Source organism: Xenopus tropicalis, chromosome 4, assembly GCF_000004195.4.
Source record: "Xenopus tropicalis strain Nigerian chromosome 4, UCB_Xtro_10.0, whole genome shotgun sequence".
Lineage (NCBI taxonomy): Eukaryota > Metazoa > Chordata > Amphibia > Anura > Pipidae > Xenopus > Xenopus tropicalis.
The window spans coordinates 151387907-151405815 of NC_030680.2; the positions used below are offsets into that span (position 1 = coordinate 151387907).

The following is a 17909-nucleotide window of genomic DNA, read 5'->3' on the forward strand; positions in this document are numbered from 1 at the left end:
GTTCACCCAAGTGCTACGCGAGCTATGCAGACACTGGGGTTGCGGCAGTATGTGTGTGTGTCAGGATTCGAGGTGACCAGACACTGTTGTGTCTGGGGCCGGAGGCAGCTGGTGACCCAGGACCACGTACCCGACTGGGGTGCGACTGGGGCTAGTGTCGACTGAGCATGTAGCCACTGGGGTTGGGACTCTATGTGTGTGCTCAGGGCCAGGGGTGTCTGCGGCGTTGTGGACGTCACGTGAGTCCACCAAGAAGCGAGCGGTGTAGGTGCTGGTGTGGGCCAGGTGTCTGTCGACAGGGACATGCACATGCGTAGTCTGCCGGCCTGTTGTGTCTAGTCCCGCAGAGTTGTGGCGCACTTGTGTAGGTGCTGTGACAGGACAGAACAACTGGGTGATTGTGTGTGTCAGTGTGTGTGCTGCGGCTGGCCCCAGCGATCTGTGACAGAACCAGACCCCACTATGTGGTGTGTCGAGTGTGGTGGCGAGGTGTGGGACCAGGAACAGACACTTGGTCGAGGGGGGGCAGCTGTGTGTCTGCGGCTGTGGCTCTATCCCCAAGGTGTGCGCACTGCGCCTGTTCAGTGTGTGTTCAGTGCTGCACCCAGGACAGACATCTGTGGTGGGCGGAGTGTGTGTGTCTGCCGGCCAGGCTGTGCGTCTTGTTATCCCACCAAGGAGCGACTAGGGCGAACTGTGGGCCATGACATGTGACCAGGACAGACACTAGTGGTGTGTGTCAGTGTGGCAGTGTGATCTGAGGAGCAGGTGGCCCTAGCCGGCTGGTGCGTCTATCCCCGGCACCGTGGTTGCAGAGCTGTTGTGGTGTCAGTGTGACAGGTACAGGTGAGCTACGTATGGGGTGCATTTGGCGGAGGACAGCAAGCCCTAGGGGGCCCAGTGTGACAGGTAGCCAGTACCCACTGTATCCGCCAAGGCTGTGACTGTGGCCAGTGTGTCGAAGTTTGTGTGGGCTGACAGGACAGACACCTGGGGTGTGTTGTCAGGGCCAGCGGGTGACAGGACAGACCACTGGGTGTGTGTCAGTGGGTGCTAGTGCTCACCGCGGACGAGACATCCAGCTGACAGGTTGCTTATCCCAAGTGTGCGACTGTGTGTGTGGCCCCAAGGTGTGTGGTGGTTGGGACAGGGACAGACACGGTGGCAGTGTGACAGGACAGACACTAGGCGGCAGATCTGACCCCAGACAGACACTGGGGCAGTGTGACAGGACAACACTAGGGGGCAGTAGGGTGTGACAGGACCAGACACTGGGGGGCAGACTGTGACAGGACAGACACTGGTGGCAGTTGATCAGACAAGACCCATAGGGTGGTGCAGGTGTGTCAGTGCTGTGATGTCTGCGGCTGATGCCGTCTATCCCCAAGGTGTTGTGACAGGACAGACGACGACTGTGGGCCTACAGTGTGTTGTGTCTGCTGACCGAAGGACAACACCTATGGGCGCGTGCATCGCTCCAATGTGACAGGACAGACACTGGGGGCAGTGTGACAGGACAGACACTAGGGGGCAGTGTGACAGGACAGACACTGGGGGGCAGTGTGACAGGACAGACACTAGGGGCAGTGGGACAGGACAGACACTAGGGGCAGTGTGACAGGACAGACACTGGGGGCAGTGTGACAGGACAGACACTAGGGGGCAGTGTGACAGGACAGACACTAGGGGGCAGTGTGACAGGACAGACACTAGGGGGCAGTGGGACAGGACAGACACTGGGGGGCAGTGTGACAGGACAGACACTGGGGGGCAGTGGGACAGGACAGACACTGGGGGGCAGTGTGGACAGGACAGACACTGGGGGGCAGTGTGACAGGACAGACACTGGGGGGCAGTGGACAGGACAGACACTTGGGGGGCAGTGTGACAGGACAGACACTAGGGGCAGTGTGACAGGACAGACACTAGGGGGCAGTGTGACAGACACTAGGGGGCAGTGGGACAGGACAGACACTGGGGGCAGTGTGACAGGACAGACACTGGGGGCAGTGTGACAGGACAGACACTAGGGGCAGTGTGACAGGACAGACACTAGGGGGCAGTGTGACAGGACAGACACTAGGGGGCAGTGGGACAGGACAGACACTAGGGGCAGTGGGACAGGACAGACACTAGGGGCAGTGTGACAGGACAGACACTAGGGGCAGTGTGACAGGACAGACACTAGGGGGCAGTGGGACAGGACAGACACTGGGGGCAGTGTGACAGGACAGACACTAGGGGGCAGTGTGACAGGACAGACACTGGGGCAGTGTGACAGGACAGACACTGGGGGCACAGGACAGACACTAGGGGGCAGTGGGACAGGACAGACACTAGGGGGCAGTGTGACAGGACAGACACTAGGGGGCAGTGTGACAGGACAGACACTAGGGGGCAGTGTGACAGGACAGACACTAGGGGGCAGTGTGACAGGACAGACACTAGGGGGCAGTGTGACAGGACAGACACTGGGGGCAGTGTGACAGGACAGACACTGGGGGGCAGTGGACAGGACAGACACTGGGGGCAGGTTGACAGGACAGACACTAGGGGGCAGTGTGACAGGACAGACACTAGGGGGCAGTGTGACAGGACAGACACTGGGGGCAGTGTGACAGGACAGACACTAGGGGGCAGTGTGACAGGACAGACACTGGGGGCAGTGTGACAGGACAGACACTAGGGGCAGTGTGACAGGACAGACACTGGGGGGCAGTGTGGGACAGGACAGACACTAGGGGGCAGTGTGACAGGACAGACACTAGGGGGCAGTGTGACAGGACAGACACTGGGGGCAGTGGGACAGGACAGACACTGGGGGGCAGTGTGACAGGACAGACACTGGGGGCAGTGGGACAGGACAGACACTAGGGGGCAGTGTGACAGGACAGACACTAGGGGGCAGTGTGACAGGACAGACACTAGGGGGCAGTGTGACAGGACAGACACTAGGGGGCAGTGGGACAGGACAGACACTAGGGGCAGTGGGACAGGACAGACACTGGGGAGCAGTGTGACAGGACAGACACTAGGGGGCAGTGTGACAGGACAGACACTGGGGGGCAGTGTGACAGGACAGACACTAGGGGGCAGTGTGACAGGACAGACACTAGGGGCAGTGTGACAGGACAGACACTAGGGGCAGTGTGACAGGACAGACACTAGGGGGCAGTGTGACAGGACAGACACTAGGGGGCAGTGGGACAGGACAGACACTAGGGGGCAGTGTGACAGGACAGACACTAGGGGGGCAGTGGGACAGGACAGACACTAGGGGGCAGTGTGACAGGACAGACACTAGGGGGCAGTGTGACAGGACAGACACTGGGGGCAGTGTGTGACAGGACAGACACTAGGGTGGCAGTGGGACAGGACAGACACTGGGGGGCAGTGGGACAGGACAGACACTAGGGGGCAGTGTGCAGGCAGGGAGACAGGACAGACACTGGGGGGCAGTGGGACAGGACAGACACTAGGGGCAGTGTGACAGGACAGACACTAGGGGGCAGTGGGACAGGACAGACACTAGGGGGCAGTGGACAGGACAGACACTGGGGGCAGTGTGACAGGACAGACACTAGGGGGCAGTGTGACAGGACAGACACTAGGGGGCAGTGTGACAGGACAGACACTTGGGGGGCAGTTGACAGGACAGACACTAGGGGGCAGTGTGGGACAGGACAGACACTGGGGGCAGTGTGACAGGACAGACACTAGGGGGCAGTGTGACAGGACAGACCACGGGGGGCAGTGTGACAGGACAGACACTGGGGGGCAGTGGGACAGGACAGACACTAGGGGCAGTGTGACAGGACAGACACTAGGGGGCAGTGTGACAGGACAGACACTGGGGGGCAGTGTGACAGGACAGACACTAGGGGCAGTGTGACAGGACAGACATGGGGGGGCAGTGGACGAGGACAGACACTAGGGTGGCAGTGTGACAGGACAGACACTAGGGGGCAGTGGGACAGGACAGACACTAGTGGGGGGGCAGTGTGACAGGACAGACATAGGGGGTCAGTGTGACAGGACAGACACTAGGGGGCAGTGGTTGAACAGGACAGACACTGGGGGCAGTGTGACAGGACAGACACTGGGGGGCAGTGTGACAGGACAGACACTGGGGGGCAGTTTGGGGGGTTGGGGAGAGAAGGAAAGGCTGTAGGGGGAGGAGTCAGGAGCTCAGGCGCGCACCCGCGGCGATTCCCTAAGACACTGACACGGGCAGAAGCGCATGCCCGAGAGGGGGGAGCGCGGACAAAGTCGGCCACAGAGGTGAAAGCTCCGCCTCCCTGTGTGTCTGTCCCGCTATGCCCCCGCCCCTGCCCCCGGACATGTATTGCCCGCCCCCCCCCCCCCGGCTCCCTGTAGCCCCTCCCCCTGGGGAATGAAGCACATGGCGCGAACAGGCTGACGGGAAGGCGCAGAGAGCGGGCAGAGCGGGCGGAAGTGGTTTCGGTACCGGAGGGAATGGGCGCGCCTGGCGGGTGTATGTGGGGGGCCCCAGTGGCCCCGGGAGCTGTGTGGCTCCTCCTCCTCTCATTCCTGACTCTCTCAGCCGCTTCCAAACTCAATATCCCCAAAGTGCTTCTCCCCTACACCCGGCGGCACCGCAATTTCAACTACACCTGGGGGGTCACATGAGGGCTGTTACACCTGGTGAGTGGGGGGCGGGATGGCTGCGCTGTGTGGGGTACAGGGCGGGGCTGTGTGTATGGGGGGTACAGGGGCGGGGCAGCGTGTATGGGGTTAAGGGGGCGGGCAGGTGTATGGGGGTACAGGGGGCGGGGGCAGCCGTGTATGGGGGGTAAGGGGGCGGGGCAGCGGGTATTGGGTACAGGGGGCGGGCAGCGTGTATGGGGGTACCAGGGGGGGGCAGCGTGTATGGGGGTACAGGGGCGGGGGCAGCTGTATGGGGGGTACAGGGGGCGGGGCAGCGTGTGATGGGGGTACAGGGGGCGGGGGGCAGCGTAGGGGGGGTACAGGGGCGGGCGGCAGCGTGTATGGGGGGTACAGGGCGGGGCAGCGTGTATGGGGGTACAGGGGCGGGGCAGCGGTTGGGGTACAGGGGCGGGGGGCCAGCGTGTTGGGGGGGTACAGGGGGCGGGGCAGCGTGTATGGGGGGTACAGGGGGCGGGGGCAGCGTGTATGGGGGGTACAGGGGGCGGGGCAGCGTGTATGGGGGTAGCAGGGGGCGGGGGCAGCGTGTATGGGGGTACAGGGGGCCGGGGGGCAGCGGTGTATGGGGGGTACAGGGGGCGGGGGCAGCGTGTATGGGGGTAAGGGGGCGGGGGCAGCGTGTATGGGGGTACAGGGGGCGGGGGCAGCGTGTATGGGGGTTACAGGGGCGGGGGCCGGTTGGGGGCTGGGGCGGGCAGCGTGTATGGGGGGGGTCTAGGGGGCGGGGCCGCAGCGTGTTATGGGGGGGTACAGGGGGGGGGCGTTGGGGGGGGGCAAGCGTGTTATTGGGGGGTACAGGGGGCGGGGGGCAGCGTGTATGGGGGTACAGGGGGCGGGGCAGCGTGTATGGGGGGTACAGGGGGCGGGGGCAGCGTTGTATGGGGGGGGGGTACAGGGCGGGGGCAGCGTGTATGGGGGGGTACAGGGGCGGGCAGCGTGTATGGGGGGTACAGGGGCGGGGCAGCGTGTATGGGGGGGTACAGGGGGCGGGAGCAGCGTGTATGGGGGGGTTCAGGGGGCGGGGGAGCGTGTTTATGGGGGGTACAGGGGGCGGGGCAGCTGTATGGGGGTACAGGTGGGCGGGGCAGCGTGTATGGGGGGGTACAGGGGGCGGGGCAGCGTGTATTGGGGGTACAGGGGCTGGGCAGCGTGTATGGGGGGGGGTAAAAAACCCCCCCAGGGGGGGCGGGGCAGCGTGTATGGGGGGTACAGGGGGCGGGAGCAGCGTGTATGGGGGGGTTACAGGGGGGCGGGGGGGCTTCGGCAGCTTTATGGGGGGGTACAGGCGGGCGTGGGCAGCGTGTCATGGGGGGGTTACAGGGGGCGGGGGCAGCGTGGATGGGGTGGGGTACGGGGGCGGGCAGCGTGTATGGGGGTACAGGGGCTGGGCGGCAGCGTGTGGGGGGGTTACAGGGGGCGGCAGTGTATGGGGGTACAGGGGCGGGAGCAGCGTGTGATGGGGTACAGGGGGCGGGGGCAGCGTGTATGGCGGTTGTACAGGGGGCCGGGGGCAGGGTGTTATGGGGGGCGGGCAGGTTGTAGTGGGGGGGTACAGGGGGCGGGCAGCGTGTAGGGGGGGACAGGGGGGCAGCGTGAAGGGGGGTACAGGGGCGGGGGCAGCGTGTAGGGGGGGGTACAGGGGCGGGGGCAGCGTGGTAGGGGGCAGGTTACGGGGGCGGTGGGCCAGCGTGTAGGGGGTTACAGGGGCGGGCAGCGGTGGGGGGGTACAGGGCCTGGGGGCAGCAGGTAGTGGGGGGTACAGGGGGCGGGGGCAGCGTGTAGGGGGGGTACAGGGGGCGGGGGCAGCGTGTAGGGGGGTTACAGGCGGGGGAGCGTGTAGGGGACAGGGGGCGGGGGCAGCGTGTAGGGGGGGGTACTGCTGTGTCTGGGAGTTGTAGTTCTGTGGGGCTTGGCTGGGGGGCTGCCGTATGTATTACCTATATAGATGTGGAATTATTTAAAGGGAAAGTTTACCCTCTTTTTTTTTTTTTTTTGTTTTGTTGGTCCCAGAGTGTAAGTGTGAGTGTGAGTGGAAATGTAACTTACTGTATATTGTTGTGTTTCTATGACAACGGTGAGTCCCAAGTGCAAGGAGCCACTTCCTGTTGGTTGGGCCGGGCCCCCCCCCCCCCACTTGGTTTAGAAATCAATCACTTTTCTAATAAATCACTTTTATGTGCAGACCCAGTGCTGCTTGTTTGGGGGGGACTGACTGCTCCCCAAGAGCTTTTTTCTGGCTTAGTTTTATGCACGAAGCTGTGGGTTAAAGGGCAAGTAAAGGCCGGAGTGAATATAGTAACGTGTAGAGAAGCCTAAATCAGAGTAGTTACCCAGCATGCTTTGTGCAGCACCTCAGGGACATGATGGCTCCATTCTGCCAAATAAAAGCACATTTTTTCCTTAGCCCAAGGGTGTCCCCCCTGCCCCCATCCCTGCCCGGGCTGCCCAGTGTTAGACCTCTCTGCCTGCAGCTGTCAATTCAGATGCCCTGGAACCCAACTGTCGGGGCGCTCGGGGGGCCTGGGACCTGATTGGACAGAGCCCTAAGTGTAAGGGGCTGCAGTTGCTCGTATAGAAAGTGTTGTCAGATTAAAGGGGAAATGGCGCAGAACTTGGCAAATTAATGTCACCTTGCTCTTCTGATCTGCCATTTTAGTTCTCAGGATTTTAGCACTTTATACTGTAATATTATGCCTTTGCTGCCTGAGCGCCCCCTGCTGGTCTCTCAGGCTGCCCACCTAATGCAAGAGGCGCCTCCTGATGTATCTGTGCTGGACCGGAACCATAGAACCGACCAGAGACCATTCCTGCATCAGTAACAGAACCTTTTGACTGAACAGCAGGGGGCGCTGTGGCTGCTCAGTCACACAATAGACTTTCTGTAGGGATTGTGCCTTTCTTATATATGAAATCTGACCCTTTACTTCACATAATTACCCCGGGGGCATTTGTGTATTTGGACTGGGCACAGAAACACGTTCTGGTTAATTAACCCTTCCCTTGCTGGGTGGCGGCTGTGCCCGCTGCTCCGTGCGATGCCGCTGCCCGTGGTACTGAAGTGACTCAAATGTGGGAATAAAAACCCTGGGAAATCATCTGCCCCGGCAGAGAGAAAGCCGCACCCCTCCTGGCTTAGGCTCCTCCCCCAGATAAGTTGCCCAGTGATTGTGTACGGCAGCCCCCCAATACTCACTCATGGGGTGGTCTGGTTCTCTTTCTGGCCCTTTTGATGCAGGCGGAGTTTGATGTTTAACCTTTGATGTGCCAGAGTGGGAAGTGGGATTGCGGTATCTCACACCTGTGCGCAGAGGATGCTGGGAGTTGTGTTGCTATAGAGATGTAGGTGGGTGCTGCCATGTTTTTGCCTCGCTGGGCCGCCTACAGAGAAAATGTACATGAGTGGGAGCTGCCATACTGTTTGGGGACACGGAATGTTGTGTGTGTGTGAGCAGACTGTACCACAATGTGTGGGGGGGGGACATGCCATTCTACAGATACAACTGCACTACATCTCCCAGCATCCTCGCTGACAGATTTAACACTTTGCAGAATAGAGATTCTGGACCGGGCAGGCTCATGGTTCTGTATATATACTGTATGGGCCAGGCAGTCTGATGGTTCTGGTATATATACTGTATGGGCCGGGCAGTCTCACAGTTCTGGTATATATACTGTATGGGCCGGGCAGTCTCACAGTTCTGGTATATATAATGTATGGACTGGGCAGTCTTGTGGTTCTGGTATATATACTGTATGGGCCGGGCAGTCTCACGGTTCTGGTATATATACTGTATGGGCTGGGCAGTCTCACGGTTCTGGTATATATAATGTATGGACTGGGCAGTCTTGTGGTTCTGGTATATATACTGTATGGGCCGGGCAGTCTCACAGTTCTGGTATATATAATGTATGGACTGGGCAGTCTTGTGGTTCTGGTATATATACTGTATGGGCCGGGCAGTCTCACGGTTCTGGTATATATACTGTATGGGCTGGGCAGTCTCACGGTTCTGGTATATATAATGTATGGACTGGGCAGTCTTGTGGTTCTGGTATATATACTGTATGGGCCGGGCAGTCTCACAGTTCTGGTATATATACTGTATGGGCCGGGCAGTCTCACAGTTCTGGTATATATACTGTATGGGCCGGGCAGTCTCACAGTTCTGGTATATATACTGTATGGGCCGGGCAGTCTCACAGTTCTGGTATATATACTGTATGGGCCGGGCAGTCTCACAGTTCTGGTATATATACTGTATGGGCCGGGCAGTCTCACAGTTCTGGTATATATACTGTATGGACTGGGCAGTCTTGTGGTTCTGGTATATATACTGTATGGGCCAGGCAGTCTGATGGGTCTGGTATATATACTGTATGGGCCGGGCAGTCTCACAGTTCTGGTATATATACTGTATACTGTTCTGGTTATATGTGCTGGATGGGTTGGGGTGGTTCTGGTTATATGTGCTGGATGGGTTGGGGCGGTTCTGGTTATTTATACCGTATGAAACTTTTCTTCTCAGGTCGTCGACCCGTCCGGAAGTTGCCAGCATAGAGCCGCTGGGGGTGGATGAGCGCCAGTGCTCCCAGAGGGCAGTGGTACAGGCCCGGGCCACTCACCCCACGCGTCTCACCAGTATCATATTTGCTGAGGACGTATGTAAGTAGCGCCACGGGCAGGGTTAATGGCCAGGCAGTTAACCCTTTATATAAACAGGGCTGCCATAGAACAGCGCCCCCGTCTGGCTTGTGCTGCACAATAAGGATTGGCCTATTCATGTAAATATATCTGTATTGGTTGAAGTGTTAGCGTCTCACCGTTACTATGCTTGTTCCTTAGTTACCGGGCAGGTGCTTCGTTGTGATGCCATCGTGGATTTAATTCATGATATTCAGATTGTGTCGACCACACGGGAACTGTACCTGGAGGACTCCCCCCTGGAGCTGAAGATCCAAGCCATGGACTCCGAGGGTAAATGTGGCACTGTAGCCGGATTGGCTGGTAGTAACATTACTCCTGTCCAACCAGGAAACTATTTCAGCACTTTAGCCGGATTGGCCGGTAGTAACATTACTCCTGTCCAACCAGGGAACACATTCGGCACTTTAGCCGGATTGGCTGGTAGTAACATTACTCTTGTCCAACCAGGGAACACATTCGGCACTTTAGCCGGATTGGCTGGTAGTAACATTACTCTTGTCCAACCAGGGAACACATTCAGCACTTTAGCCGGATTGGCTGGTAGTAACATTACTCTTGTCCAACCTGGGAACACATTCGGCATTTTAGCCGGATTGGCTGGTAGTAACATTACTCTTGTCCAACCAGGGAACACATTCAGCACTTTAGCCGGATTGGCTGGTAGTAACATTACTCTTGTCCAACCTGGGAACACATTCGGCATTTTAGCTGGATTGGCCGGTAGTAACATTACTCTTGTCCAACCAGGGAACACATTCGGCACTTTAGCCGGATTGGCTGGTAGTAACATTACTCTTGTCCAACCAGGGAACACATTCAGCACTTTAGCCGGATTGGCTGGTAGTAACATTACTCTTGTCCAACCAGGGAACACATTCAGCACTTTAGCCGGATTGGCTTTTGAATGGACGGTGGTCAAAGACGCCGATGTGGACGGATTCTCCGATTCCCACAATACACTGCGGTAAGGAGACTGGTACTTTTTGGTTCTATTGGCCATTGGGGTGAAGGCATATATTGCTAAAAACAAATGTGCAAAATATCTGTATTTTCCCAGAATGCTGAAGTTTCTGGAATCCACCTATGTGCCGCCGGCCTACATTACAGAGATGGAGAAAGTGGCCAAACAGGGAGATACCATTCTGGTGTCCGGCCTGAAGACGGGAAGTTCCAAGCTTAGAGCTAAAATGCTGGAGCCGGTGTATGAGGTGAGTCCCGGCTCTGTCCATTGGATAAATGTCCTTCTTAGGCCCCATCAGCCAATGAATGGGCAGAGCTGTATCTGTTACTCCGGCACTACGTCCTGTTACTGTTAGAGCTGCATCACTTCCTGTCAGCTGATCTCTGAGGGAGCACACAGGCCATAACAAAATGGTGGCTCAAGGGAAAGGATGTAACATTTTTAAAATATTTAACATTAACTGCCATCTGGGTTTTCAGAGCCCGCCCACTGCATGGGTTATGGGTTAGGCTTCTTCCCCTCCCACTGTAACCTGCTATGACTGTGTTCCTAGCCCCACCCACTGCTTGAGTCACAGACTCCCTGTCTCTCCTGCTGTAAGCTTCTCATCATATTGTTCTAGAACAGTCATCTTTTGCCTGTGCTATGAAAGGTTGGGGACCCCTGTTCTAGAACCTCCCACTGCTTAAGTTAAGGCTCTCTGATGGAAACTTACAGGGGGAGGGCAGAGTATTATAGCCCCACCCACTGCTTGAGTCACAGACCCCCTGTCTCTCCTGCTGTAAGCTTGCCATCATATTGTTCTAGAACAGTGAACGTTTGACTGTGCTATGAAAGGTTGGGGACCCCTGTTCTAGAACCTCCCACTGCTTATGTTAAGGCTCTCTGATAGAAACTTACAGGGGGAGGGCAGAGTTTTATAGCCCCACCCACTGCTTGAGTTAAACCCCAGTTACTAATGTTTGGGTTCCAAACCTCTGTTCCCAGAAAGTGACCCCGGCTCAGGTGCGGCTGCTCATTCTAGAGAACATTCTCCTCAATCCGGCGTCGGATATTTACCTGCTGGTCGGATCCTCCATACAGTACCGAGTGCAGAAGATCAAACAGGGAAAGATCACTGGTGAGTTGTGGGGGATATGTGGGGCAGAAACCTTTGCCTCCATTACTGCCCCTACCCCACTCCCCATTATTATGCACCCATTTACACTCTATGCCAAAAACACAAGGGATATTCTGTTTGCTTCAGAAATTGCCCCCAGTTGGGGCCATGCAGTAGGAATATGAGGGGGAAATAGGAATGAGTATATAAAGGAAGGGACAAATGGGTGGTTTGCCCCAATGGAGTAAGATTAGGGGGGCGGACCCTGAGCCTCCAAGGGGGCGGACCCTGAGCCTCCAAGGGGGCGGACCCTGAGCCTCCAAGGGGCCCCAATAAGAACCCTTTCCCTCCACTGCCACATGTGACCCAACGTTCTCTTTTCCTGCCTCCCCAATTGCGGCCAGGACAGGTGGGTTACACTCCAGGTTAGTATCTTTTTTACTAGTCCGTATAAAGCCTAGTGTCCACTCACACTTCCCTTGTGCACTCATACAGGGAGTATAACTGGGAAAACTGATTTTGGCCTTTAGTAAGGATTGCAATGTGACATCCCTTTTGTAGACTGGGGGAGGCAGAAGTAGACTGTTTAACCCCTTACTTGCTGGCATGTTTTTGGGCAGCGCTGTTGGCTACTCATAGCATCTAGAGGTAGGTAGGTATCGGTGACTTTCTATAACCTACCCACTATTTCATCCACACTCTCTCAGATCTGACAATGCCCTCTGATCAGTACGCGTTCCAGCTTCAGAATCACGTGGTTGCACCCGGGGGGCTCAGCCATGAACCCATTGCTCGGCTGGAGGAAAGAACATCTACTGTCACTGCCCTACAGATGGGCCACACCAACATCGTGCTGCTCCATAAAAATATCCTTTGTCTGTGGGTTTCCCTGTAGGGCTATAGGGGCAAGTAAGGTCTGTGCCACACTGGCACTCTCTCACTGACATATCCCCTGCCTGTGGGTTTCCCTGTAGGGCTATAGGGGCAAGTAAGGTCTGTGCCACACTGGCACTCTCTCACTGACATATTCCCTGCCTGTGGGTTTCCCTGTAGGGCTATAGGGGCAAGTAAGGTCTGTGCCACACTGGCACTCTCTCACTGACATATTCCCTGCCTGTGGGTTTCCCTGTAGGGCTATAGGGGCAAGTAAGGTCTGTGCCACACTGGCACTCTCTCACTGACGTATCCCCTGCCTGTGGGTTTCCCTGTAGGGCTATAGGGGCAAGTAAGGTCTGTGCCACACTGGCACTCTCTCACTGACATATCCCCTGCCTGTGGGTTTCCCTGTAGGGCTATAGGGGCAAGTACAGTCTGTGCCACACTGGCACTCTCTCACTGACATATTCCCTGCCTGTGGGTTTCCCTGTAGGGCTATAGGGGCAAGTACAGTCTGTGCCACACTGGCACTCTCTTACTGACATATCCCCTGCCTGTGGGTTTCCCTGTAGGGCTATAGGGGCAAGTACAGTCTGTGCCACACTGGCACTCTCACTGGCACATCCCCTGCCTGTGGGTTTCCCTGTAGGGCTATAGGGGCAAGTAAGGTCTGTGCCACACTGGCACTCTCTCACTGACATATTCCCTGCCTGTGGGTTTCCCTGTAGGGCTTTAGGGGCAAGTAAGGTCTGTGCCACACTGGCACTCTCTCACTGACACATCCCCTGCCTGTGGGTTTCCCTGTAGGGCTATAGGGGCAAGTACAGTCTGTGCCACACTGGCACTCTCTCACTGGCACATCCCCTGCCTGTGGGTTTCTCTGTAGGGCTATAGGGGCAAGTAAAGTCTACTCCCTTGCTGCCATCTTTTTTTAGTTCAGTTCCTGGAGCGTCTCTATATATTTTCTTAACAAGAGGATCAGATCTCCGTATGCAGGGGGCTTCCCGGCTGCCCAACGGTACCGTCTATGTGGTGGAACCAGGATATTTAGGTAAGTAGTGGTCAGAGTGGTTTCTGTGGATCTTTACTGAGCCTCTTTCTCTGCAGATAAGAGAGTGGTTATATAGTAGATGCTGTGGCTTACATACATAAAGTGTGGCAAGCACCAAGATATAGATGTATATAATTTTTTTTTTTTTTTTTGCTTAAGTTCCCCTTTAAAGGGCTCAGACACTAGACTTCTGCTGCCATAAAACTTGTCACATAAAGCTTTGTGCCAGGGCCGAGTCACTCAGCAAGTCCTTGTCCGACCTGTTTGTTTGTGGCTTGGTATCTTGGTGCCCGGGGGCCGACAGGAGCAATTTATCAGGGCAGTAAATTCCTTTTTGTCTTTGTTCCCTGAGGCCGTGCACTTGTAAGCGCTTGTGTCTGCTCATTCACTATTACTGTAAGATAACCATCAATGTCAGATCTTTTCCGACTCCTGAGGCCGCGCTTCTGAGCAGCAAGTTTGCATTCTGCTTTCACTATTGCTTCCGAGGAAAGAGGGGGCGGAGCATGCTTCATTGCTTTAGAGGGAGGGAGACTTCTTTGTGTGGGCGTGGCCTAATCCTGTCCCCATGCTTTCCAATAAGGGAGCACTATAGTGCATTGTGACAGGCTGGGGGGGGGCGGAGATAATGGCTTGTTAGGCTTTTTTTTTTTTAGACCTGCCTGTGGTTTTTACCTCCCCCAGTTTGGCATTTTCATCTGCCCTTTTGGAAATATATCAAGCAGCAAATTAATATTCAACCCATGTTTCGCTCATATGCTGCATTATACCCCCCTCTTAAGGAGCATACAGTGAATGTGATAGGGAACTTAGATTGTAAGCTCACTGGGGCAGGGACTGATGGAAATGTGATAGGGACCTTAGATTGTAAGCTCACTGGGGCAGGGACTGATGGGAATGGGATAGGGACCTTAAATTGTAAGCTCACTGGGGCAGGGACTGATGGGAATGGGATAGGGACCTTAGATTGTAAGCTCACTGGGGCAGGGACTGATGGGAATGGGATAGGGACCTTAGATTGTAAGCTCACTGGGGCAGGGACTGATGGGAATGTGATAGGGACCTTAGATTGTAAGCTCACTGGGGCAGGGACTGATGGGAATGGGATAGGGACCTTAGATTGTAAGCTCACTGTGGCAGGGACTGATGGGAATGGGATAGGGGCCTTAAATTGTAAGCTCACTGGGGCAGGGGCTGATGGGAATGGGATAGGGACCTTAGATTGTAAGCTCACTGGGGCAGGGGCTGATGGGAATGGGATAGGGACCTTAGATTGTAAGCTCACTGGGGCAGGGGCTGATGGGAATGGGATAGGGACCTTAGATTGTAAGCTCACTGGGGCAGGGGCTGATGGGAATGGGATAGGGACCTTAGATTGTAAGCTCACTGGGGCAGGGACTGATGGGAATGTGATAGGGACCTTAGATTGTAAGCTCACTGGGGCAGGGGCTGATTGGAATGGGATAGGGACCTTAGATTGTAAGCTCACTGGGGCAGGGGCTGATGGGAATGTGATAGGGACCTTAGACTGTAAGCTCACTGGGGCAGGGACTGATGGGAATGGGATAGAGATATTAGATTGTAAGTAATGCCTGTGTGAGTGAGGGGCAGTTAGAGTGAGAGTGGGGGTAGGACAGCGCCATGCATAATCTTGTACTGATTGGATTAACCCATTTCTCTTGCTGGGTGTCTCCCCCCTTAGGATTCACTGTGCACCCCGTGGGATGCACATATGTCTCTATAAGGGACAGGTACTGAGGTTTCCATTCCAGGGTATTGGGGACAGGTAGTCATGGGTTTGTTTGTACAGGGCTCATTGCTTTTGCAGTTCAATATTAACCCATTTCTCTTGCTGGGTGTCTCCCCCCTTAGGATTCACTGTGCACCCCGGGGACAGGTGGGTGCTGGAGACTGGGAGACTCTATGAACTAACCATCGATGTGTACGACAAATCCAGCAACAAAGTCTATTTATCTGATGTAAGTGACCCGGTGCCTCTGGTTCTGCTCTGTGTTTTACTCTGGTTTTTGGTTTCTAGATTTTGGCCAATTCAGATTGTTCTTATTGGGGGCCCAAAGTTTTTGATGGTGACCCTGCTATCCCGCAATCCTCTTTATTTCTTGTTTCTTTTAGAACATACGGATCGAAGCCAAGATTCCCAAAGAGTACTTTGAGGTTCTGGAGACGTCCCTGAATGGGTCGTATCACCGCGTCAAAGCCTTAAAGAGTGGCCAAACCATTATAGATGCCGCCTTAACATGCATGGTGGACCAGGTAGTTGCACTTTAATGGCAGCTTGTGTTGTGAGTTCTAGTTCATCTGTGCAGACCGTTGATCGCCCCCCTAGGGGCATTGGCCAGGTCATGTGTTACAGGTGGGGCTCTTTTCCTTTCTGCAGGACGGTGGGGTTCACATTCTTCCAAATCCCATCAGGAACCAACAGGAAGTGGAAATTTACACTCCAATTACCCTTTCCCCAAAAATTCTTACGTTCCCATGGCAACCGAAACCCGGCGCCTATCAGTACACCATTCAGGTAAGTACATTCCCTCTCTTAGTGTGGCCAGGCCTCCTCCCATAAATGCCCCCCATACTCCGGTGACTCTCAGTCCTGTTCAGCTTTATGGCAGGGGATCTAGATGTACCCTCTGTCTCTTAAAGAGACAGGTCAGTGTACCCCATTTCTGCTGTAAGCTAATGCTTGATGCTTCTTTTAAGGTTCAAGGGGGAAGTGGTAACTTTACTTGGTCATCGTCCAACAACCCGGTGGCTACAGTGACCGTGAAAGGGTTAATGACCACTGGCGATGATATTGGCGTGAGCGTGATCCGCGCCCGGGATGTGCAGAACCGCCTGCATTTCGGGGAGATGAAGGTGAGAAACATCATCTATATATTTCTTTGTTTAGAACCTTCTGTAACGGCGCCCACGTGAGCATTGCCCCCACCCATCAGACTTACACCCCTCTCCCTATGGGATGCACATATGTCTCTATAAGGGACAGATACTGAGGTTTCCATTCCAGGGTATCGGGGACAGGTAGTCATGGGTTTGTTTGTACAGGGCTCATTGCTTTTGCAGTTCACTGACGTGTCTGACATTTACTGAGCTGCAACTGAGCATCATCTAAAACCATCTGTAGGTAAAGAAAGGTGGGGACAGTTCCATCTATGATTCAGAAATGCCAGTTGGCACCTCTGTGCCCCCAGCGGCTAAATTTGTCTGTTATGGTAAGAGGGGATGCATTGAGATATAAAGAGAGCCCCGCCCCCTGCTCCTCCCCTGGCGCTTCTCTTACCCAGCTGCAAATAACTCTCCCTAGGTGTATGTGATTGAGCCCCACGGCATGGAGTTCATCCCGTCGGCGGTGGAGGCGCGAGTGGGAAACCGGCTGGAGCTGCCCCTGCGGATATTCGGCCTTATGAACGCCGACGACAATGAAGTTGTTACCCTGAGCGACTGCTCCAACTTTGATTTGGCTGTAGAAATGGAAACTCTGAATATATTTAAGCTCCTTCCAGGTAAGTGGGGGTCTGATTGGTGCTGTTATCTGGCAGTGGGTGGGAAATGTGCTGTGTCGCCCTGTAGGTGCGCTGGAGGATGCTGATTTGCCCATGAAATAAACTGCCGCACATCCCGTAATGAATGTACACCCTGCACAGGGAACTTCCCAAAGGCAAATGTGCGAGGACATCTAGTGGCACAACTAAGTAATGCAGCGAGCGAAAATGATAGATTGGGGCAGCTTCAAAAATTATATTGACTCCCAATTCTCAGTATTTATGCAGTGTGTTGGGAAACTTCATATAATATAGGGATGCACCAAATCCATCATTTTTGGGTTCGGCCAAACCCCGAATGCATTGTGAAAGAATCCTATTTTGCATATGCACACTAGGCTACAGAAGGGTTAAAGTGGACCGGTCACCCAGACATAAAAAGCTGTATAATAAAAGTCCTTTTCAAATTAAACATGAAACCCAAATTCATTTTTATATTAACACATCCAAACCCATTATAAAGGCATTTAAAAATCCCAGCTGTCAATCTTATATTGCTTGCCCCACCTCTATGCCTTAGGCATAGAGGCGGGGCAGACAATAACTTTAGCTTTCCGTTCAGCACTACCTAGATGTCACTGCACATCTCTCTTTTTCCCCTCCCTCCTCATCATCTAACTGTGTAGCCAGTGCAAGGGCATGGGCATCTGGTCCCCCATTCTGGCACATAAACAAGTTTTTGGCATGATACAAAGTTTGGCTTCATAACAGTGTCCACAATATGGTGCCTGCCTGCTTGCTTTGATTGAGTAATTCTAAGATGGAAGGAAACAAGATTTATATAGCATAAGCAACATTTATTTTGCTTAACTAACAATATAGAAAATAATTCGGAGTTATGTCTCGGGGTGACAGGTCCCTTTAAATAGAAGCATTTTAATAATTCGGTTCAGTCGGACGCTTGGATTCTGCTGAATTTGAATCCTGACGAAAAAGGCAGAGTCTTTACCAAATCCTGGATTCAGTGCATC

General features: G+C 54.8%; 1 protein-coding gene across 1 annotated transcript in view; it reads left to right on the plus strand.

The window, feature by feature from the left end:
- Positions 1-4379: 4379 nt before the first annotated feature.
- nup210 (nucleoporin 210kDa) overlaps positions 4380-17909 on the plus strand; it is a 36014-nt gene continuing 22484 nt past the window's right edge. Inside the window, 14 exon segments of the mRNA XM_031901273.1 lie at positions 4380-4647; positions 4649-4665; positions 9213-9349; positions 9530-9661; positions 10259-10355; positions 10449-10599; positions 11340-11472; positions 12159-12317; positions 13310-13378; positions 15251-15357; positions 15512-15652; positions 15777-15914; positions 16097-16252; positions 16701-16899. Coding sequence (XP_031757133.1) covers positions 4477-4647; positions 4649-4665; positions 9213-9349; positions 9530-9661; positions 10259-10355; positions 10449-10599; positions 11340-11472; positions 12159-12317; positions 13310-13378; positions 15251-15357; positions 15512-15652; positions 15777-15914; positions 16097-16252; positions 16701-16899 — 1807 coding nt within the window. The 5' untranslated portion in view covers positions 4380-4476.